The following is a 21,811-nucleotide window of genomic DNA, read 5'->3' as shown; positions in this document are numbered from 1 at the left end:
CTTGGGTCACACTGAGAGGCGTCTTGGAGGTTCTCGGGGACAGTAACCCAGGTCACAGCTACCAGGCAGCCATATGGAGTTCCCTCCGGCTCTCTTGTACACACAGACTTCTGCAGGTCATGGCGGCAACGAGAAAAGAAACCCGCATTCCGCACCGTTCGCGTTCGCCCAGGGCAGGTAATAGTCGGGGTTCAAACAGCAAAAAAGCATCGTGCCATTCGTCTTCCGCGGATCGCCTTTCAGGAGGTCGAAGAGAGAAAAAAAGGGGACTCGAACAATAGGAAACACACGGCGTGGAGGGGTAGGGCCGGCAGCCTGCCGACAGGGGGCACGGCGCGCCGAAAAATCAATGTAAGATGAGACTGAGAGAGATCTCATCCCACGCCTCACGTCCCACCGTTCCCTCACGTCCCAACGTCCACTTTAGACACACGGCCAATGTCCTCTCATGATCCCGTCGCACCAATGCCCTTTCATAGAGCCAGCGTCAGCGATCCGTCGGCATCTTCGTCGTCTAAAAAAGTCGGGACGACCTTTTGAAGTAAAAGGCTGTTGATGCGCTTCCGGTACTTGTATTTTCCCCGGTAGTCGTTACTCTACGTGCGTATGGCGTTGTGTTTGTGCTGTGCGGCAGTCGAAGTCGGCGCAAGATGGTGCTGTGCACCGGCTGGCCACCCCTTGCTTGATCTTGCTTAGTGCGCGTGGCAACGGTGCACACTGCTCAGCTTTAAATTCACCATCATTTTTGGTTTGGGGGGGAAATAGCCTTCTTCATCTTTTGAATCTCGCACCTCACACATCGCGGGACTTGTAGAGAACATGTCGCATCCCGGGGAACCTTGCCCGCCGACCCGACGTGCTCTTCTCTCTCTCCCTCTGTCCCTCTTCATTTTCTCTACGGAGTACACAGTAAGGTAGCTTCCTAGTGGTAATAGGGAGTCTTTTTACCTTTTCAACCATGAGTAGACTTCTTCTGCCTCCAGATCGGACCTGGCCCCGTCTCCCCTACTAAGTTGGGTGAGGGTCCCGCCATGGATCTCGTCCATCGGCTTTAGGACTTTTGCCCATTGTCCGCCAAAGTCCGTTGTCCAATCGCCTACGGAGCATACCTGGCTACTGTATGGGCAAACATCCTCAACTCTTCCCTTCCATCCTTGTCCCTCCTTTCCCTTTTCCTCTTCCCCGTGCCATGTTTTGTAGTAACATGCTTGGATGCCACATGCCACACACCATGCCGTCGAGAAACTACTTTACCGTCAGCTTGTCGCAGAACATTAAGCTATGCTACAGAAGGGTGCGCGATCAACGGCAGTTCAGGGTAGCTCAGGTACATGCTTTCCTCAATAGCCGATCACCGACACCTTGCCTTGACTGGACGAGGGATCTGATCTGATCTCAAAACCGAGTAAACCGAGTAAGCCGAGTAAGAACAAGCTACTCAGAAGAGAACGGTAGCAGCAGCCGGCCACTCATCTTACCCACTGCCACACCCCAGAGATAGGATCGATGGAATGCCCGGACGGTGTTGCTCACGATCCAAAGGGTATGCAGCAGACTTGGAGATCGAGGCAAGGGCCATTACATATAGACAAGTAAACGTGGCAGAGAACTGTCATTTCAATGATATATGAACTGCAACTGTCCGCATGCAAGACCTGCATTTGTAGAACCCGCAGAAAATCAACGCCGATCCCTTTTTTTATTTTGTACCCGTCTTCCGGGTCGCCGAGTCCCCCCGTCTAAGAAATCGCCCCAGTGCCGAGTCCGAATCCCCATCCTCTACAACATGAATACCATTGCAAGACCGAATATGCATGAACCAGCAGTAGCACCCTAGAGAATACGGCATGAAAGCCCGCCCCGACGTCGGTACGACTGGAAAAAAACGATGGAAAAAAACACGCCTGGGTATTGACTTTGGGTGTGTGTATGAGTTTGGTGGGTAGGTGGAGGAGGGTGGATGGAGGGTGGTGGATGTGTGTGTAAGAGACGAGCCATCTATGCCACACGGGAGAGATAGGCCTTCCAGGCCTTCCTGCGGTATCTCTCGGCCTCCGATTGAGGATCACCAGCCTTCAGGATACCACGACCGACGATAACGACATCAGTGCCGCAAAGCTCAACAAGCTTTTGAGGCGTGTTGTATTGCTGTCCCTTGCCGTCACCCGCAACGGCGCCGTTCTCCTCGTCACCTTCCGGCGGCAGTTGGCATCCCGGTGTCATGTGAATAAAAGAGTCCTCTGGTTCGGTATTGAGGCTCTCCTGGGACACAAAGCCCATGACGAAGTTCTTATTCTCCCTGGCCGCTTCGACACAAGCGTCAGTGTACTCCTTGTTCATGAAGTTACCGGCACTGGACATTTGCGCCAGGATGAGAAGACCACGGTCCATGGGGGCCTCCTCGATTCCGGCATACAGAACCTCGTCAGAGCTGTGGGACTCGTTTCTCGGGAATCGAGGGGAAGGCGCAGGTTCGAAGTGCTGTGTCAAGGTGGTGATGGAGACAATGCTGCCCTTGCGTCCGTTGACGTCGTTTGGTCGTGGAGTGCCAATGGTATGTTCATACGAATCACCATTGTTGTCCTCATCGTAGTCGTCGAAACTCTCCGACCTCGGGGTTCCAACCGTAACCGATGTCTTGACCTCGTAAGGGTACCTTTCGCGCCATCTTGCGGCCGCCTCTGCGAGAGCTGTGACAGCGGCCTTGCCCGGGACCATGTTGACGTTGATGATGTGCGCCCATTCGATAATCCTTGCCGACCCAGCGACGTATTGCATCTGGACCGTGTTGCCAATGTCACCGAACTTGCGATCCTCGAAAATCAAGAAACCATGCTTGCGAGCTAGTGCGGCGAGCTTAGCGCCGGTACCAGTCTGGGGGTTGAAGTCCCAGCCGGAGACGATGTCGTGATGTGTCTTGAGGACGACGATGGACGGTCCGACCTTGTCGGCGAGGTAGAGCAACTCTCGTGCGGTGGGAACGTCGGCGCTGAGGCAAAGGTTGGATGCCTTCAGGTCCATCAATCGGAGGAGGTAGGCTGTGAGCGGATGGCTGGCGGATTCGGCGCGGCCGGCGAAGGTCGCCTTCAAAGTAGCGTGAGAGGTCATCCTAGCAGATGTCTCTCGATTCGTTAATACTGTGATCGAATGCGCGAAAGGGACGTGCTGCGGTACCAGGTTCGTGGGATTTGTACACTACGGCGAGGCTTCCAATTGAAGAAGGTATGTACGGCGGTGGAGAAGGCGAAGGTGCCTGTCTGGGTTGGGTGAAGTTGAAGCCGAGAGGGGGGGGATGCCGAGCAAGCGGGAAGAGAGGGGGTGAATTCGGAAGTGACGAAGATGGCTGAGAGAGCGCAAACAGGGTTTTTGTATGGTTAGGTACGAGAGCCACAAGAGGGCGTTGCGAATTGCTCAGGTCTGGGGGTGTTCGTGCCTTGCCGGGCTTGGGCTTTGACTTGGAATTGAGAAGCTTGACTAGATGCAACGTGGGCGTGCCGTGACGTGAGGGAGAGACAGATGAAGAGCCGACCAGAGAGTAAAGGGGAAAGGAAGCGCGAGGCGGGAGGCCAGAATAATAAAGTGACGAGACAGCGTGAGGTGGGCTGGACTTTTTTAGTGAGGACTAGAACAGATAATAAGTTAGTGAGAAGTTGATGTGTTGTGTGTGTGTGTGTGTGTGTGTGTGTGTGCAATGTGACTGTGGGGGTGCGCTTAAGACTAGGTAAGGTACGGAGCAGATAGCCCAGTCCCGTCCACGGTGCGGTAGGTACCTTAGGTAGGTACTCCGTACTCTGTCCCAGACTTCCAGTCCCAGTCCCAGGTAAAGCCGCAAGCCGCAAGCCGCAAGCCAGGTGTGCTGAGAGCGGCCGACTAAAAAATTGTCGGAGGGGAAACATGGGAGGGAATGGGGGGCTTGGAGGGGGACGATGGAGGGGTTCTCTCGTCCGTTCTGCATGTACAGATCCCCGTCACAAAAAAAGGCAAGAAGGGGGCTGGATTGGAGGAGGGGAGGGCGCAAGGTACCTCAGAGTCAAGGGTGCCACTTTTGGGGGCCGGAGCGGGAGATCCAGGAGGAACCAACATACAACTGAAAAAGAAAAAAAAGTGCATGGGTTAAATAAAGAAGACAAGAGAAAGAAGATACCATGTCAGTCACAGGAGAGGGAGCAGAGAAGACTGGACTCAGAGAGTGCCGGAGAGAAACATTGACGAGAATGCTTTGGTGCTATTTGCTATTAACTTACCTTACCTTAGGTACGGAGTAGCAGCAGGCAATATCGGAGGGACCCGAGGGATAGCGTCAATGGAAGGAACCCAAGAGGGAGGAAAAGACGGGATCCTATCCGATGCCCTTCTCTCCACCTCTTCCTCTTCTTCTTCATCCTCCTCCTCCTCCTCGCTCCTTTCTCCTAATTATTTTACTTGGTCTATCCGTACCTACGAATCCTTTACCGGGAGTTCTCTACCAAGGTATCCGTAAGGTAAGGTACCTTGAGGCAATTGCTCCTATTAATTTCAAGTACCTTGGACCTTGGGCTTGGCAACAAATCCAATGAATCTGCATCAAAAGGCTCCTCCATCTGTAGTTTACCTCAATTTTAAAACTCCATGCCCCCTTTTTCTCGCTTCCTACACCATCTTCGTCTACTCGTACACGTCCACTTCCATATTGTCTCGCGGCATGTCTACACCGTCATCTACCGTGGTCCGTAAGGTAGCTTTGCCTCTCCCGCTAGTCTACAGAGTCCAGCTGCTGCATTCCTGGTGATCGGAATCGGACTGGCCAGGGACACCGCCGTTCTTGGCCGGGCTGGAACATCCCGACACATCCTTGTCAGTGTTCGATACTCTGAATCGACCAAGGTAGTGAGGCACTCACTGCAAGACACCTGGCCTGGTGCTCAAAGGCATCATACAGATGCACAATACGGTGTGGGCTAATTAGGTAGTCGATTACTGATTAGTATTCGTAGTGTACCTATGTCCGTAGTCCTCGAACAAAAGCATGCCGACCTTCCATGTGGCATCCCGGCAACCAGACCTGTCCATGCCGCCGCCAATGCCAAACTAAGGGGCTGACTTATTCCAGGCATGCCAATGGATGGACTACGTCGCCGATGGTCACTTGAGCGAATGATTCAATACATAGCCGACTTCAGCTCCCATCACCTCATCTCACCAAACCGAACCGGCCCCGGAGCTTCGAGGGGCCGCTGACCATGCTGCGGCAGATACATGTCACTACCAAACTATGCCCCCGAAGCCGATCCGAATGGAAAATCATAGAAAGAATTACAGAAGAAGAGAAGAAACAGGCAAAGCTCGAGCCGCGGCATCTCCCAGGCTCAACGGCAGCATGCCTGAGTCGATCCCCAGAGGCAGACCGACGTGGGCGACCAGATGAGATGGGCTCGAACCCACCTTTTGCACGTTCTGGAACAGACCAGACGTCCGGCAAAAGTATCTTTCTTTCCCCGATCAGACCCTGCAAATGTGACGTGTAGCCCTGTGGACAAGGGTTTTGATGATTCCTTCTATTTGTGATGTGCGTTTTTTGTACGCCGATGGAACTGTCGCCGAAGACAGCAACCACCACTTGCGCAGGACCAGCCCAGCTAACACAATGGTGGTGTCGTAAAACGGAAACCATGAATGCAGTGGACGCACCAATCCCATCTCCTCGACTGCTTGACTTTGCGTTGCATTGAGCGGCAGTGCGAATTGTGTTAATCTCCCTGTCGGCCCGTTGCAAAAGAAAAAATTTTGTTGGAAGCGCAGAGTATCCGTCTGGACTGAGATGTGATGGGGTGTGGACCAGAGGGAAGCATCCTGGTCCACGAAGTCTGAAGAGGTCACCGTGACTTGTACATCGTCGCCATTCTCTGCGTATCGTAGATGAGAAAGAGAGGCCGGCCGAGCTCAACTGTGGTGACCCGGAAGGTTGGTTGGGCTGGTTGGCTCGTCGTATGGCCGCAGCCGTCGAAATTCGCCGCCGGAAGCGGCAACGCCGTCTCATGCGGTGAGGCCGCCGCGGCCGCCTCCAGAACCACGCAACGGTGAAGGCTATAGTACGGGCCCGAAGCTGTAGGTGAGCCTGGTCAGTGGTGAGCTACTCAGGCTTCACGTATCCGTATCCATAGCTGCTTCTCTTTGGCCTATCAAGCCCGGGCGGCTGGACATTATCATGCCATGCCCCCGGGCCTTAGTCCCACCAAGTAAGGCATTCTCGTGCCATTTGGCGAGGTAGAGACGGGAAGTCCGATGAACCAAAGAACGGTGTGTGTTTCTTCCCCGCAACCATGCTACCTTCTGCCGGGTGCCCTGGCCTCGTTCCCTTTTCAAACTTAGCCCAACGGCTTCTGCCGATGGTAGCGCAGAAACGCCGACTCATGGCCAGGCTGTCACACTGTCAAACACGTGCAGACCTGCGCAGTATCCGTACCTAGCTAGAAATCAACAGGTTGCGGCAAAGCTGGCTCTCGAAAATGCCTGCAAGACGTCCAAGCTCTCGGGAACGGCCTTGGCAAATCCCCGACCTGCTCCATTAATAAGGACCTCCCGCCAAACAATCTGTCTGTTACCGAGACTATTCCGCAGACGAACTCCATCAACTTGCTACCCGAGGGCGCGACATATTCGGGTCCCCGCGATCGGCAACCTCCCGGCGAGGATGTTGGTCTATGAAACCATGTTTTCGGGACTCTAGTTAGGGTACTAGTAAAAGACCCGGTAGCATACAGTTCGTTTCGTGCGTACACTCGGACTGAAACTGACAGCCAAGGCTCACGAGCCCAGCCAACGGCTCGGACAGCATGGACGATTTGTGGCCTGTCGATCAGACCATATAGAGCCAAAGCGGAATCAAAGGCAGTGCAGAACTCGAGAGCTAGCGATACTTCAGCAGCGACAGACATGTTGAGTAGTTGTTTCAGCAAATGCATACGTACGTGGTGACTTATATATGCTCACTGCCAGCAACTGTATCTTGGTTCTTGAGGATTTATTCTTGGTGGGGTATAATCCTTGGGCGATACGACTGCGGGGTGCTCCTCGGAAGAAGATAACGATGGCGGGGTGGTGCAGGACTGGTCATCGCAAGAGAGAGGACGAGAGAGAAAACAGGCCTGAGACAAGTATGGAGGCAGGGGTCACGTCGTGAAGTTAGCAAGCCGATGTTGGTTCAGAAGCACCAGGTTATCTCAGGCGCACAACATGTAGGTAGTTGAGATAGGAAGATCCGAGACATGCAGGTGCCTGCCTGCCTGGTACCTTGGTATTATCTTGCAGCAAGGCAGGTGCGCTTCACAAGCGACTGTTGCTCTTGCATTCTGCGGGCGCATATGGAAGGTCTGGGGTTGTCTCGTTACTGCCATTGTCGTTGTCGTCATCATTAGGTTGTTGATGTGAAGGGCATTTGATGGGGGATATGAGGTTTCGATGCCTGTGTTCATAGTTCCTACAATCCTGTCCTGGCCTAAGGTAGGGATGCTTGAAAGACATGGGGAAGATGGGAAAATCAAGGATGCCCAACTTACGCTTGAATGAGTCGTGTAGAAGGGCATGGTGTTCTTCAGTTACCTACATCGATAAGAGCCGTGCTAAAGTTCCAAGGTTGTAAGGTATCTTTCTCTCTCTTATCATGCCTTGGATGCTAGTGCCATACTCAGGCTCCAATGGATGGGTAGGCCAGAGTAATATGCCACATGACTGATACCTAAGATAGTGCTACCATTCATCGCGCTCAAAAGGGAAGATGGTCGAGTAAGGATTATAACGCGAAGGAGGTGATGCATGCTCGTTTGTGCAGTTTGATCTCTTCTTGGTGATGATATGAACGAAAGCGAAATTCGGAAGCGAGATGGCGCATCAGCCTGCCCATCAACCACCTCGAGGTGTCTTCCCTTATCTCTCTCTTATCCTACCTTACCTTATGTCTTCTTATCACTGCTAGATTCGAAAGGCCGATAACGTCTTACCTTAGGTACCTTAGGTAAGGTAGCTGGATCATTTTGGGTAGGTCGAATCTGCCAGAGACTACGGATAATTGAAAACTACCAATAGCAGCGCGCCTTACGGTCTTTACCAATGTGCCAACGCAGTAAGGTAGCACAGGAATCTCAAGTTGTGCTGCATTTATCTCCGCCTTCAAATCCTTGTCGAGAGGTAACTTAGCGAAAATGGCAACTGGAGTCGAGAGAGTGTGCCCACTGCCGATCCGGAACACCTGCGAGATACGTAAGACTGGCCAAACAGCGGTTGCTTCCTACGTAAGGCAGGTAAGGTCGGGCGGGCATGGGGGCGGCAGGGCAGAAGACCCGCTTCATGAAGTAGGTACCTCGCCATAGAAATCCAGGGAAAGAGGTACCTTGCCTTACGCGTACAGATGGATTTCTGTGATTCCGTACCTACCTAGGTACTCCGTAGTGTACGAATGAATAGTGGGTGGAAACTTATCCTGTGAGATCAGAATGGAAGAGAAAGGAGAAGCCAAGCAACGATAGCGTGCCGCAATCTGTCACTTTGGGAACCTTGGGTCGACTTGACACCGGCTAAGCTTGCTCAAGGCTCAAGCTGAGGAAAAGCAGTAAGCTGGCACCGCAGGCCCTTAAGCAATTTCAACCCACCACTCCGAACGTACCGTCCCATCCCACATCAGCACAGGCGTCTGCTATCTGTATCATTTACCACTGCGCCTGCTGCCTCTCGAACACTCCTTTCTCTTCCACCTCCTCCTCCACCAAACCATCCTACACGTGTCGCTTCTGTCCGTCAATCCCATCCGACGTCTCTTGCGCCTATCGATTTCCTCTTCGATAGCTCATCTCCGCAAAGCTGGCTGGCAATTCTGCACCCATCTCCATCCCTTGTCTTGGGCGACGAATCCTGTCACTAGGAGCCACTTATCGATCTACCGTGTAACCTCCACTGGAACACCGGCTGCCTCGGTCGCCTCATCCACGCCGTTTAAAAGCTCTTCACGCCCCATTCTTCGACCGATCAACCTCTTCCATCTACTGAGCTACAGCCTCTAGACACCCATCACCATGTCGGTCCGACAAACGAGGCGTCAAGCCGCCCAAGCCGCCGCTGCGGAATCATCCAAAGTTACAACCACCGGACCAGCCGACCAGGTCGCGATGAATGGCAATGGCAACGGAACGTCAGTGACGGAAGCTTCGGAAGATGGCCCTAAGGAGAACATCTTCCTGTTCTGGCCCAACATCATCGGTTCGTCTATCTGGCAAGCTGTAGGCATGCTAGCAAACAGCTAACAAGTGTCCCGTCTCAGGCTACTCGCGCATCGTCCTCGCCATCGCCTCCCTCTACTACATGCCCCTCCACCCACGAACCTGCTCCTTGCTGTACAGCGTGTCCTGTCTCCTGGATGCTCTCGATGGATACGCCGCTCGTGCCTTTGAGCAGTCCACGCGCTTCGGCGCCGTCCTGGACATGGTCACGGACAGATGCACGACTTCGTGCCTGCTGGTGTTCCTGTCCTGCGCGTTCCCTCGCTGGACCATCGTCTTCCAGATGCTCCTCTCACTTGACTTCTCGAGCCACTACATCCACATGTACACCACTCTCACTATGGCGGGCTCCGAAAGCAGCCACAAGAACGTCGACGAGAGCCGCAGCTGGATCTTGCACTTGTACTACACCAATAAGGTCTGTTACACTTTCAAGCGCAGTGAACCCGACATTGGAGCTGACCTGATGCCCTGCAGACTGTTCTCTTCGTCTTTTGCGCCCTGAACGAACTATTCTTCATCGCCCTCTACCTCTTGTCCTTCTCCTCGCCGCTTCTGTCGCCCTCTCTCCTCAACTCCGTCTCCAACTCGGAGGCCATGCAGATTCAGGCCGGCGCACAGGTCAATACATCGCTGCTGAGCCAGATCTTCCCGAATCCTTACAGCGCGGCAGCTCTCGAGCTTGCGCGCGCGAACAAGATGGATTCCTTCTGGCCCTGGGTCCTTACTGCCATCAGCTTCCCCGTTATGGCTATGAAGCAGTTCATCAACATTGTGCAAATTGTCAAGGCGAGCAAATGGCTCGCTGAGGGCGATCTCGCCATGAGGAAGGCGCAGGGCTTGCCCAGGAAGAAGACCAAGAGCACCTAAGTCAGCCAGCAAGTGGCGACAAGTGCGTTCGCACCAACGGACGCTTCTCTTGACGTCAATCTGCTTATGAGAGAGCTTGCGTTCCAGAGCGCGCCTTCTCCGTGATAAGCTGGCAGGAGAAGGCAGCTGCACCATCAACGGATCTGTGTCGACGTACCAAAATGGCCACGTCACCGGCGACTGGCGACGGTGCTGGGAAAAGAGAGAATTGAGGAGCTCCAGTTCAAGACCGTGTAGTCTCTAGAAGATATGAGCACGGCGAGGAGCAGATTCTTTTGGTATGGAACTCTAATGGCACCAGGTGCATTCACACATGTCCGGCTAGGAACGCCGAGGACAACCATGTAGGAGAGGAAGGAAACGAGAGTCTTGGCCGAATGGCAGATTCAGGAGTCTGGAGTTTGTTGTCTTCATTATTCAATTTCTTCCACACATTAGACTAATTGATGCTTCATCTATTCATGAAATCGGGCCCACGAACTCTTACAAACGTCGTCACCAGGTATGTCGTCAAAAGAAGTATCACGCTATAGTGTTACACCATCCTGCTACGTGGATGAGACATCATGACCTCCCCGCCAGGGCAAAATGGCTTGCTTGGCCGAACTGCGCCTGTGCTCATCTATTCAACAACATGGTGCTCACTGCACAACTATCAGACCAGTTCACCGTCAAGCATGACTTACACCAGACCCGCCGGGTCCGGCTCCAACCATGATTGGTTCCTTTTGATGATTTCCGGCGGCGTGGTCCACCCCCGCGGCCACGCCCGGCGCCGGCGCCCTGTACCCGGACTCGGAGGGGCCGTCTGGCGTCTTTGCGAGACCGTACCACGCCACGGTCAAAACGCCGAGGATGCCAGTGATACAGCTGAAGACGAGAGCGACGATACCTCTCGAGGTGAAGCTGATGTTTCAAGCTTTCCGTCAGCATTTTCGTGATTTACTACAGCATTGAAGTGTCAAGATGACTCACCCGTCCGGAAGACGCGATGGCGGTGTGTTTTGTCCGCTCAGGTCCAGGTAGTCCTTGGTGTTGGCCGCGGCGTTGCCGGTTGTCGGCACGCTGCCTGCTGTGCAGACGTCCAAGTGGTTCTGAGGGATTGTGAGGTTCTTTTGGAGATCCAGCGGTGCCTCGACAAAGGTTGCCATGAGACCGGAGGTTACGTGCCACTCGATGTGGCAATGGAATAGCCAGACGCCTGGGGTTCATGATTGTTAGAAATCGTGATGGTTCAATCAAAAAATCGGATACATTCACAGGCTGGACTGTGTAGACCAACTTACCAGGATTATTTGCTCTGAAACGCAAAACGATGTTTCCATTCGGCCAAACGACGAGGGTATCGCGACGCATCGGCGTAGCAGGGAAATCCGCCTCGGTAACATTAGCATCGGCGAACGTGCCCCCGTCTTCGGCGGCGCGGTACAGCGCCTGGAAGTCGTGACCGTGCAAGTGGAAGGGGTGACGGCCCGGGTCGAGGTTGTTGACAATGATCTGGACGACCTCGTTGCGCTCGAGCACAAAGGGGTGGGTGTATGTGCCGTATACCTCTGCGTTTGTCGCCGCGTCACCAGCGGAGAGGACGGTGTAGAGAGTGGGCACCTTGGGAGCCTTGTAGGTGATGTTGTTGAAGAAGGCGTAGTTTGCACCGTCGCCGAGGTTATCCATGATGACATCGAGCTCAACAGTCTGGGAGGGTTCCGGGAGAAGGGGTTGCTTGTCGTAAGGGACGAGGGTCATGTCATCAAAGGGGTCGAAAGCGTCGAGCGTCGCTGCAGGGTCTGTAGGTTTCGAGTCATCGTAGACGAGCCAGCCGGTTACGTTGTAGTTGAGGTCATCCGGGAGGGTATCGAAGAGGGACTATTTGGTGAGCTTTATGTGCGAGATATACGGGTTGGAGCTGAGCCGTAACTTACAGTATCCATGCTTCCCACAATCGCAAAGTTGGACGAGGTATCATTTCGGGTCGTTACGAGGAAGCTGTACCGCTGAGCAGCGGAGATGTAAATCATGCTCGCCTCCGCGGGCTCCGTGTAGACGCCGTCGACCTCAACAATGGAGATATTGTGACCCTCGATCCAGACGTATTGCCCAGCAAAGGCAGCCACATTGACTAGTCTGAAGAGATATGTCTTGCCGGGCTGCACCGGGACCTTGAGATTCTGCGTGTCGTTCATGAGAGCGGCTTGCGGGACGGGCTCTGCGCCCGTTGGGTTGCCCTTGCTCATGAAGGGAGGAATGAGGTCGGCCATCTGGTCATGGTACCAGTCGGACAGAGATACAACAACTTCTTCATCGTATTGATCCTTGAAGGGCGAGCTTGGGTCGTGAATGACGAATACTTGTCGCAGGCCGTCGGGATATTGCGACTGAGTGTGGGAGTGGTACCAGTATGTTCCCGGCTGGTTGATCTACACTCGACTGTCAGAAAGTCTCTCTCATCAACCGTCTCAAAAAAGCACTGCTTACGGTGAAGTTGTAAGTGAAAGACGACCCCGGCGGAATGGCGCACTGGCTGACTTGAGCCGGTCCGTCCATATGGGTTGTGCCGTTCATGTAGAGGCCGTGGAAGTGAAGGGAGGTCGACTGGTTCCCTAGCTGGTTATGAGCATTGATGATAACATTGTCTCCGACATTGGCATCGATGCGAGGAATCGGCCATTGGCCATTGATACCGATTGTCGGACGGTCGAAGGCACCATCTGGGTTTGCCGTCACCCAGCCAATGTTAAAGTCATACGTGACTGTGGCAGCGTAGGCCGTCTGCACGATGGCGGAGAGGAGGGCCAAGAGGCCTGCTGTGCCTGTCATGTTTACGTTTCTCTTCTTCTGTTTCTCTGCTTCGGTCTTTGCTATCCCGTGGTGCGCAGGGGAGAAAAGAATTCGCCAGGAGCAAGGCGGCGGAGAATGTCAAGTCTCGCAGTGACACGAGCGGCTTCTTGTGTATCCCTTCAGGAAGATTGATCCGGGGACAGACCAGAGGCAAGAAGAATTCACATCGTTCGAAAGAAAGGGAAACGGGCCCTCTACAAAACTTCCGTTCGATTTGGGTCAGGTCTATCTGTGTGGCTGGCTGGCTCTCCTCTCAATTCGCTTCAAGGAAACGGCAACTTCTGGCGAGGAGGACCAATGCTTGCCACCCTGGCTGGGGTGGCCCTTCGAGTTTCCACCCCCTCCTCCCCTTGTCGCTTCTTTTCGCGGCTTTTGGCACTTTGCCCAAGACATCTTATCAATCTGATCTTCCACTGGTCCCGACACCTTTCGTTCCAGCTCCTTGGCCGGAGGGGGACGGCTGGGCACACGCTACCTGCTTAGCGCGCCATCATCTTATCAGATGTTGCTCGAAAGACCACTGAGCTTTCTACACTAACACAAGCCACTCAGACCCGAAGACCTCAGGTGTCGATTGATAGCGCGAGACGATGGCTTGTAGTAGCGAGAAAAAACGACTGGCTCGCACGGAACTCGGCATCATTTGTCCATCACGTTGCTATTGCAGCTTGCAAACGAGAAAGGGTGGGGAGGGGATCTTTTTCACCTGCAAAGGAGATCAACTAACCAGGGGCCCCTACAGCCGAGAAAAAGCTTGTCTCCCCGCGCTAAGGCGAAATTGGGTCTCGCCTGGCCTCGCTTCTGCCAGAAGGTGTCCCCGATGTGGGCGAGGTGGGCAAAGATGGCCTGTCGAAGAAGAGACCATGACTCCATGAGAAGTCGAGAAAGAGGGTCTCTCGACTCTTTTACCTCGTCCCATTCCGTCGGTTTCCGTCAATGCGGAAAGTGTGGAAATTGCTAGTCGGCCTTGCTGGGATTCTAGAGCGAGCTGAACAGCGAGATCTGTCATAGAAACTCAGGATGAACCGATATACGAAGGTGTCGTCGAAGGGGATCCTCGAGAACAAAAGACCAGGTGCGGAGTTACGGAGTATATGGAATCTTGATCGCCGAGGGTTCATTCAGGGTCGTTCAACTGTTGTCATGGTTGCCAACCCTTGGCAGGAAGTGACAAGATACCTTTAGGTCAATCTGTCCCATGTGCCTATTCAAATCTTATGAAAGCTGGTTCCAAATCCCTCAGCCTATCAGACTTTTTTGGCGGCGATCGCAATGCTATTGATGGAACTCCGCCATCGCTGTCGAGGCCAAACTAATTCCATGCTGTAAATTTGTCAGTGGTATTGTCACGAGTAATGAGTCCCGCCACAGGGAACCAGTTGGCTCGATGGTCATCTAGCAGTGGCAGTCTAGCACATCTTTGAGCCCATCTCTGGCTTGCCGCCGGCATCCCACGTCAAAACACCTCCAGCATCCGCCACATTGCTTGTCTGGCGTAGCACCAGTCAACGGCGTTGTACGTTGCCGACATATGGCTGAAGATCGACAATTGGGCGTCTCAGAGATAGGCCATTCCGTTGTCCTTCTTGTCAAAGATAGAAATGATGCTGGGCTAAAGACAAGTCAATCTGTGTCATCCCATGTCGATCGTCAGAATCACGGGCCTTTCCTTTACATCTCGACCATCAGATCACAACATCTCACCCACCAGCCTTTCCCGCCCGTCAAACTCTCAAGGATCGAGCAATATCGCGAGCGCATAAGTGCCTCAAGTATCCTTGTCCGTTTGAGGCCCCCTTCTCCATCAATCCACGCTAAGCAACGAGGGCCAGTCCCAGGGATGCAGCTCTCTCTCCCATGCATGCTTTATCCCCAACACCGTAACACGAAACGAGAAACAGGAAGCTCCCCTTCCAAAATGTACTAAAACCGACTAGAAAAGCTTGTCGTGAGGGAAAATGGTCCGGTCTGCATGCAACAATGAGACCTCGGCGCTGGTCTAATTGGCCCTACGCCTGGAACCGGGTTTTGGAGCTTGCACCACCTTCGTCCCACGTCCCCCTCCTCGCCTTGTCGCCTTGTCGCCTTCGCCTCAACCTTCCCTTCGGACTACAGTCGGTCGACAGCAGATGTTCCGCCCTTTCCATAAGTCAATGATTGATTGCTACCTACTGTAGGAGAAAAGGTCGGCTGATTATCAAGATATGCCTGTCCTCTCTTATTTGCCTCGGGCAAATTTGGGCTAGCGTTCCGCCTTTCGGCTCGTCGTATCCGTTGCCACAAGACCAACCAGTACCGGCACCCTCATCGGCTAGTCCCAGCGATTATCTGATTTGATTTTATCAGATTAATCTGTGCTTGTGTTGCCCGTCTCCCCTCTCCACGCATGTCAGACAAAAGTCTGTCTTCCTCTTTCTTCCTTCTTCGTTGCTCGGAATTTGTGACCAACACAAACGACATACGCCCTTCTCACAGGTGCCAAAAATGACCGTCGACGTGTTTTCCGTACCAGTATTCCTGGTTGTCTTCCGAGAGTCTCTGGAAACCGTCATCATTGTGTCGGTTTTGCTGGCTTTCCTCAAGCAGACTCTCGATGGACCCAACAGAGATGTAGCCGTGTACAAGGCCTTGCGCAGACAGGTAAGGACAATCGATACACTCGTGAACCGAGACCCGTTGCTGATGTGTTCTCCCAATAGGTATGGCTCGGTACAGGTATCGGTTTCTTGATATGCTTGATTGCCGCAGCTGTCGTCATCGCCGTCTTCTACAAGGTCGGTCGAAACAGTTGGGAGGCCCACGAGCTCTACTACGAAGGTGCCTTTTCTCTACTCGCCGCCGTCATTATCACCATCATGGGTGCTGCTCTACTTCGCATTGGTAAAATGCAGGAGAAGTGGCGCGTCAAGTTGGCAAAGGCAATGGAGTCTCCCGTCAAGACTGGTGCGAGCCGGGGGTGGTTCAAGCGCTTCGCCGAAAAGTACGCCATGTTCATCCTGCCCTTCATCACCGTGCTCCGTGAAGGCATCGAGGCAATTGTTTTCGTCGCTGGCGTCTCCTTCTCTGCGCCTGCGTCTGCTGTGCCGCTCCCCGCCGTCGTCGGGCTAATTGTAGGCGCCTTTGTCGGCTACCTCCTTTACAAGTAAGTTGTATGACTCTTTACGAATTCGAGTGGCATACTGACTTTGGCGAAGGGGAGGATCCACGGCCAAGCTGCAAGTGTTCCTTGTCATCTCCACGTGTCTCTTGTACCTCGTTGCCGCTGGCCTCTTTTCCAGGGCAGTAGGTGACTTTGAGCAGCAAGAATGGAATAAGGTTGTCGGCGGTGACGCTGCAGAGCTTGGAAATGGACCGGGTTCATATGACATTGACAAGAGCGTGTGGCACGTAAACGTAAGTCTATCTTCGTTTCTTGACTGATGTCCCAGTACTGACCTCTCGAAAGTGCTGCAGCCCAGAACTCAACGGCGGCGGCGGATGGGGTATCTTCAATGCCGTCCTCGGATGGACAAACTCGGCAACGTACGGCTCCGTGATCTCATACAATGTTTACTGGATCTTCGTCATCGGCTGCTTCCTGCTCATGAGATTCCATGAGACCAAGGGACACTGGCCTTTTATGAAGGCAAAGGTTCCACGGGAAGCCGACAGGCGTCTTTCCGATGACCGTAGCGGAAGCGAGCAGGCGAGCACATCTGAGAAGGATAAGGGGGCAGCGACCACGAAGACAGTGACCGCCTCGTCGTGATTGGTAGGCATTTGAGTGCCGTTGTTGAACCCTCGAAGCTATGGACGATCATGACTGAAAAGGATACCTATGCTTGTGGACAATGTAATATGAAAGCTGTCTGTATGATAACGAGGTCACAAGGGTGGCCAGCTTTACAGGATAAATTGGGCCTAAAGATTGGTTTGTCAATCTAGCCAAAGCATTTACGAAAGCCTCTCTGTGTGCTCGTCTAGAGTTAAAGACTGCATGTGATTATCATCCATCCATGACACCTGAAGAACACTACTAATGGCATCCAAATTTTGCGTTGTCAGGATCGATTATAATTCTGAAGCGAAGAGGGAAAACATCTCTATTCGATGTCAACAGGTCATGCACCCTTCCCGGGTGTTGTGAGTTTTGTGTCTCTCTATTCGATCAATATTCTGGCGTCCAATCCCATCTATCGGCAGTGAATAGTCTGCGCGCCATCTTATCAGCATACATGTTACCCTCGTACCGGAGTCGTTGATCGCCTGCCAAGCTCCTGGTGAACTCAAACTTCTTCTCTTCTCTGTCTAGTTTCGACCCGTCTTCTGCCGGGACCCATGTTGCCGTTGCCTGGTTGTTCTTCCACTCGACTTGGGCAATAGACAAGACGTTAGACGACATCATCGATCTGATGTATTCCACGATCGAGTCGAGACGTGCTCGAATACCGCAGTTGGTGTGGTGCTTGTCAATCTGATAGCTTGGCACTTGCTTCAGGATTGCCAGTATGTCTTCGATATCAATGACCGAGGAATCTGGAATATTATCGTAGGAGCTGGGACCAAAGTCAACGATACCAATCAGCTCCTTGGCCGTAAAGAACTTGAGCATCTGGCCCAGCTGAAACGAGTCACAAGCAGAGCTCGAGTCGTAACCAAGCTTACATTGTCTCTCACGAGACGAGTAGAGGGCAAGGAAATGGCGATGGACTGAAGCAATGGTATTCAAAACACACTCCCGCCGGACCTGTAGTTCCCCTGATCCCAAGTCAGCAAATGTCCGTTATTGAAGCCAGGGCCAAACAGCTTACTCTCCAAGCCATCCGGTAGACTCCACCAAAGCTCAGTGCGTGGATTTTCGTCGAGAGACAATTCGCTCCATCGGACAGAGCCACGGAGAATCAATTCTCGCGTGTAGTTATGGAGTCTAGGCGGCTGCTCCAGCAGCCAAGCGACCAGGATCTTCTGCCTGAGCACATTCTCCGTGTCCAGGCTTTTCTTCTGAGTGCCCGCCCGCACCGGTTTAGCATTTGTCAAGGGCCACTTGAACTTGAGCTCGATACTAAGGTATCTTGAGACCAAGGATCGGCAGTCAAATCGATCGGCCAGAATGGCTAGAGTAGTCACATGAAGCATGTTGACAGAGTTGGATTGTATCTGCTTCCCATGCATGATCCTCATCAAGTCCTCAAAGACCTTTTCGCGGCCGATAGACCGGGTTGCCTCATCGTCATCGACGATTGTGATCCAGGGTAAGTCTCTGGCATCTACTTCGGCCAGCTTCAGCTTATCCGCGGCCAGGCGAGCGAGGGTTTCCTCGACGTTACTCGCCTCGGCGAACTGTTTGTTGCCAAGAAGATTCTCAAAGTACCGCGAGTGCTTTCTCAAGACGGAAAGCTTGACTCGGTAGGCGACTTGGATGTTGGGGCTCAGGTTGGGTTGGGGCATCCGTGGTGCGCCAATCTTCTTGCTGGCCGCTTGCCAAGTCCTGCGAGCCACAGCAATCGTTTCTCTGGACGTCTCGAATGTAACGTTTAGAATAATGTCCCCATCGTCGGATATGAGCACAACGGGGGGAGAGGGGCCCAAGGACATATCCGATGTGTCATCCTGAACTGCTGCTGAGTCTCCCATCGTAAGACAGCACAGCTTGGGAGGGGAATCTCTGCCGCGACTCAGGGACTGACATGTATGTCGATGCTATACTTGGCCATCGCACGGCTCCAGCAAAATAGTGTGTCAGTCAGGCAGCCGTCTTGAGATTGGATGCGTAGGAGTACACAAAAATGTCGTTAATGAGGCCGTGTCAGTGACACTCATGTCATTCGCCTCTCCAGGAGACAAAGGCCCCTTCTGCCTGTTCGATTCCACCGCAGTGGGTCTACTGTGTTTCTTCAACCTTGAATGTGTGCATTTACACGGTGTATCCCGGGTGCTGATTAGATAAGATTATCCTAGCCGAACGTCCGTGGCAGCTGTCGGTTAGGTACCTTACCTAGGTAAGGTACCTAAGGTAAGGTAAGGTAGGTATGTGTGACTTATCCAGGTACTATTCACACCAGAACAGCTTCGGCGGGTACCTGCTTACACAGTAGGTCCTGGGCTACGGTGCGGTAGGCCCGTTCTTCCTACCCGAATCCAAGGATACCTAACCTGCGGGATTGGCTGCAGCTAAGGCAAGCAGCTGGCAGAGCACGGAGAAGGTACCTCCAGGTTCAGCATGTCCCCATCCCGTCCTTCCTTTCCAGGTCCGTCTCATTACGTCGCTGGGTCCATCCATGATCCAACCGAGGCCGACAGTGTGCCTTGGCCAAACCCAATCCTCCAATCTCACAGCGTCAAGACTAAGTAGTCAATCGTAGAAACAAACACAAAAGCTGTCAAGCAAACTCTACGACCCATCTGTCCCTCCCGCCCTTTCGACACTTTCACGGGGCTACGCACGATATCCAGCTCGGTGGTTGTCCATTGCCATTGCCAACGCCAATGCCTCGCCGTCGCCGACGCAATAGCTGACAAGCCTTCCCCTCGTTCGCGCCATCGACCAAAGCTCGCCCACCCAGAATCCCGCTCCACGCTCCCTAGGCCGCCGTTCAAGCTTGACGAGCTAGCCCATGGCTTTCGCAAGCTTGAAGGTCGTCCTACTTGAGCTGCTGCAGTGCCGGTGACGCTCTCTTCCTCGCCAACACACTCCCGCCCTTTCGGAACAATGCCAGCTTTAACACGCGGTCTCGCAACGCGACGAATACCGCCGTATCATGAAACGGCGCGGACCCTCTCGTCACCAGCTATGCGATGTGTATATTCCTCCCTGGATACCGGCATCGGAACTTCCATTGACAAGCCCACCTCTTCCGCACTCCCCAGGCACCCGCCCCGACGATGCTACACTACCCAAGAGCCAACCCCTCGATGGCTTTCGATTCGGACCCGCACGTCACTCGGTTACGAACAAGGAAACATACTGAAGACTGACAGACTATCGAGCTCGACAAGCCGGCGACTCTTTCATAACTACTTCGTCACCCATCTCCCATCATCTTCTCTGCATCCCGACTCCCGAACGTCATCCGGCCCCGGTCACAAGCTGCCCCGCGATGCTTCGACCCCCCACAAAGTAACGCCGGGGTCATCTCCAGTGGCCGCAGCACTCAGCATGCCAAGCCGAGATCTTACAGTAGTCCGGATCCCGCTCAAGAGAGCTAAGCATCATTTTGGCGTTTTCTCTTCGAGGGGTCAACGGGGGTACAACGAGGACACCAACCAAGCCGGCACTATCAACATGCCGGCTTTTGCTAAAAGGGCCCCTATCAGTCTTCAGAGGCGACCGATCCAGAAACCAAACGAGGCGACATCGGCCGACAGCGCACTTGGTGACCCCCAGGTCTTCTACTTTGGTATATTCGACGGACACGGCGGATCTCAGTGCGCCGAGTTCTTACGTGATGAGCTGCATGGCTACATCGAGCAATCCTCTGCCGAGTTTGGCCTTCAGAGTAGCTTGGCAAGGAGCCCGGCACCAGAGACGGGTCGCAAGGAGGAAGACCCGAATGAGGAGCTCTTTATGAAGACAGAAGAAGATGTCAAGGACGACATTCGTGTTCCCGAGGAAGACAAGCATGGCGTTTTGACGAATCCGGAAAGAGAGGAGCCCATGAAAGGGGCCAAACCAGTCTCAGCCAAAGTAGAAGACATCCCAAAGGCTATCAAGTTGGCACAGGATCTTGTGGAAGAGTATCGTCAGACTGTCGGAGGGTACTTTCGGCGCTTCAACCCCGAGTACTTTCAACTGTCGGAAGAGAAGATGAACGATGCCGACGAGCCTGGGGTGACGGTTGAGTCCGTCCTCATGTACGCCTTCCTCAGAGCAGACTTGGATTTCATCTCTGCCCAGGCGCGCAAACCCGATCCCGACGACCCTCAAGCAAACGATCGCCCCGTCAATAACGACGAGATCCTTGGAGTTCCACACAAGCCACCATCGGGCCACGGCATTGGTGGCCCGGCTCGCTTCAAGGGCGGATCGACGGCATCCGTGGCTCTCATTTCGACGCCTACTCCAGCACCATTCTGGCATCCTAATGCGCAGTCTACCCTGATTGTTGCTCACGTGGGTGACACCCGTATACTTCTTTGCACAACGGCTACCGGCCTCGCACAACCCCTGACGTCAGACCACCACCCAACCACTCCCACGGAAAGCCGTCGTCTCCGCCGCTATGCGCCGGCCGGTTCAATGGTCTCGGCAGACAGCTTCGGGGAGGACCGGATCGCGGGGCTGGCCAATAGCCGCGCATTCGGCGACATGCGAAGCAAACGCATCGGCGTGTCGGCCGAGCCAGAAATAACCCGCGTCGAGATTGGCCCAGCGCAGTATTCCTTCCTAGTCCTCATGAGCGACGGCATCTCAGGCACACTCAGCGACCAGGAGATTGTCGACGTGATCAAGGAGGCCAGGACGCCCGAAGAGGGCGCCAAGGATGTCGTCAACTATGCCACCGAGGTCTCCCACGACGGCGACAACGCCACCTGTCTGGTAGTCAGACTCGGCGGCTGGGAGCGAAGGTCGGAGGGCGGAGTTGGTAGTCTCGGCACCAAGGAGATCCGTGACAAGAGGAGGGCAGAGGCGCTGGATCCTCGGCGCGGCAAGCAGTAATACTTTCAACCACTGCGGGATATTCACCATGCATATCCTGTTCAAAATCATGGAGCATTGTTCACCATCGTTATCACATCTTCAGGAGTTGGGCATCTCGGAATGGGCTTTCATCGGCTGGTCTGCCACATATGAGCATTGGCAGGAAGGGTTGGTTATTCGAGAGGGATAAGATAAACCATAACATACAAGTCAACAAATACGAACATCAAGCACAGAAAAA

The 21,811-nt window shown here is 53.6% G+C and overlaps 6 protein-coding genes across 6 annotated transcripts; 3 read left to right on the top strand and 3 right to left on the bottom strand.

Moving 5' to 3' along the window:
• Positions 1-1,527: 1,527 nt before the first annotated feature.
• HER10_EVM0011537 (orotidine 5'-phosphate decarboxylase) lies at positions 1,528-3,661 on the bottom strand. The gene has a single exon (XM_035480966.1). The coding sequence runs from the start codon at positions 3,106-3,108 to the stop codon at positions 1,999-2,001; it is 1,110 nt and encodes a 369-aa protein (XP_035330106.1). The 5' UTR covers positions 3,109-3,661; the 3' UTR covers positions 1,528-1,998.
• Positions 3,662-9,044: 5,383 nt separating this feature from the next.
• Positions 9,045-10,118, top strand: HER10_EVM0006956 (CDP-alcohol phosphatidyltransferase; the record flags this gene model as incomplete). The annotated part of the gene is made up of 3 exons (XM_035476524.1): positions 9,045-9,228; positions 9,290-9,666; positions 9,726-10,118. 3 exons carry the CDS (start codon positions 9,045-9,047, stop codon positions 10,116-10,118), a joined length of 954 nt encoding a protein of 317 aa, XP_035329550.1.
• Positions 10,119-10,789: 671 nt separating this feature from the next.
• On the bottom strand, positions 10,790-12,932 carry HER10_EVM0003459 (multicopper oxidase; the record flags this gene model as incomplete). Its single annotated transcript, XM_035473134.1, has 5 exons — positions 10,790-11,024; positions 11,094-11,319; positions 11,405-11,981; positions 12,038-12,532; positions 12,591-12,932. The coding sequence occupies 5 exons, from the start codon at positions 12,930-12,932 to the stop codon at positions 10,790-10,792; spliced, it is 1,875 nt and encodes a 624-aa protein (XP_035329089.1).
• A 1,862-nt stretch (positions 12,933-14,794) lies between these two features.
• Positions 14,795-16,891, top strand: HER10_EVM0002883 (iron permease FTR1 family protein). The gene is made up of 4 exons (XM_035472576.1): positions 14,795-15,593; positions 15,653-16,095; positions 16,148-16,346; positions 16,399-16,891. The coding sequence occupies exons 1-4, from the start codon at positions 15,438-15,440 to the stop codon at positions 16,699-16,701; spliced, it is 1,101 nt and encodes a 366-aa protein (XP_035329028.1). The 5' UTR covers positions 14,795-15,437; the 3' UTR covers positions 16,702-16,891.
• A 186-nt stretch (positions 16,892-17,077) lies between these two features.
• On the bottom strand, positions 17,078-18,746 carry HER10_EVM0000866 (uncharacterized protein). Its single transcript, XM_035470633.1, has 2 exons — positions 17,744-18,746; positions 17,078-17,690 (listed from the first exon to the last, which is right to left on the bottom strand). The coding sequence occupies exons 1-2, from the start codon at positions 18,564-18,566 to the stop codon at positions 17,101-17,103; spliced, it is 1,413 nt and encodes a 470-aa protein (XP_035328799.1). The 5' UTR covers positions 18,567-18,746; the 3' UTR covers positions 17,078-17,100.
• A 445-nt stretch (positions 18,747-19,191) lies between these two features.
• On the top strand, positions 19,192-21,806 carry HER10_EVM0012415 (protein phosphatase 2C). Its single transcript, XM_035481811.1, has one exon. It carries the CDS (start codon positions 19,642-19,644, stop codon positions 21,586-21,588), a length of 1,947 nt encoding a protein of 648 aa, XP_035330210.1. The 5' UTR covers positions 19,192-19,641; the 3' UTR covers positions 21,589-21,806.
• Positions 21,807-21,811: the final 5 nt, after the last annotated feature.

Source organism: Colletotrichum scovillei (assembly GCF_011075155.1).
Source record: "Colletotrichum scovillei strain TJNH1 chromosome Unknown Contig00009, whole genome shotgun sequence".
NCBI classification, from domain to species: Eukaryota; Fungi; Ascomycota; class Sordariomycetes; order Glomerellales; family Glomerellaceae; genus Colletotrichum; species Colletotrichum scovillei.
Note: the sequence above shows the minus strand (reverse complement) of the source record. Positions and strands in the feature narration are given on the sequence as shown.

What these genes read in the sequence shown, in the direction of transcription:
- HER10_EVM0012415 (XM_035481811.1), top strand. Translation starts at nt 19,642, where the DNA reads ATGCCAGCTTTAACACGCGGTCTCGCAACGCGACGAATACCGCCGTAT.
- HER10_EVM0011537 (XM_035480966.1), bottom strand. Translation starts at nt 3,108, where the DNA reads ATGACCTCTCACGCTACTTTGAAGGCGACCTTCGCCGGCCGCGCCGAA.
- HER10_EVM0002883 (XM_035472576.1), top strand. Translation starts at nt 15,438, where the DNA reads ATGACCGTCGACGTGTTTTCCGTACCAGTATTCCTGGTTGTCTTCCGA. An exon ending in ACAAGGCCTTGCGCAGACAG is followed by an intron (nt 15,594 to 15,652) that starts GTAAGGACAATC and finishes TTCTCCCAATAG; the next exon opens with GTATGGCTCGGTACAGGTAT. An exon ending in AGAGCGTGTGGCACGTAAAC is followed by an intron (nt 16,347 to 16,398) that starts GTAAGTCTATCT and finishes ACCTCTCGAAAG; the next exon opens with TGCTGCAGCCCAGAACTCAA.
- HER10_EVM0000866 (XM_035470633.1), bottom strand. Translation starts at nt 18,566, where the DNA reads ATGGGAGACTCAGCAGCAGTTCAGGATGACACATCGGATATGTCCTTG. An exon ending in TCTACCGGATGGCTTGGAGA is followed by an intron (nt 17,691 to 17,743) that starts GTAAGCTGTTTG and finishes ACTTGGGATCAG; the next exon opens with GGGAACTACAGGTCCGGCGG.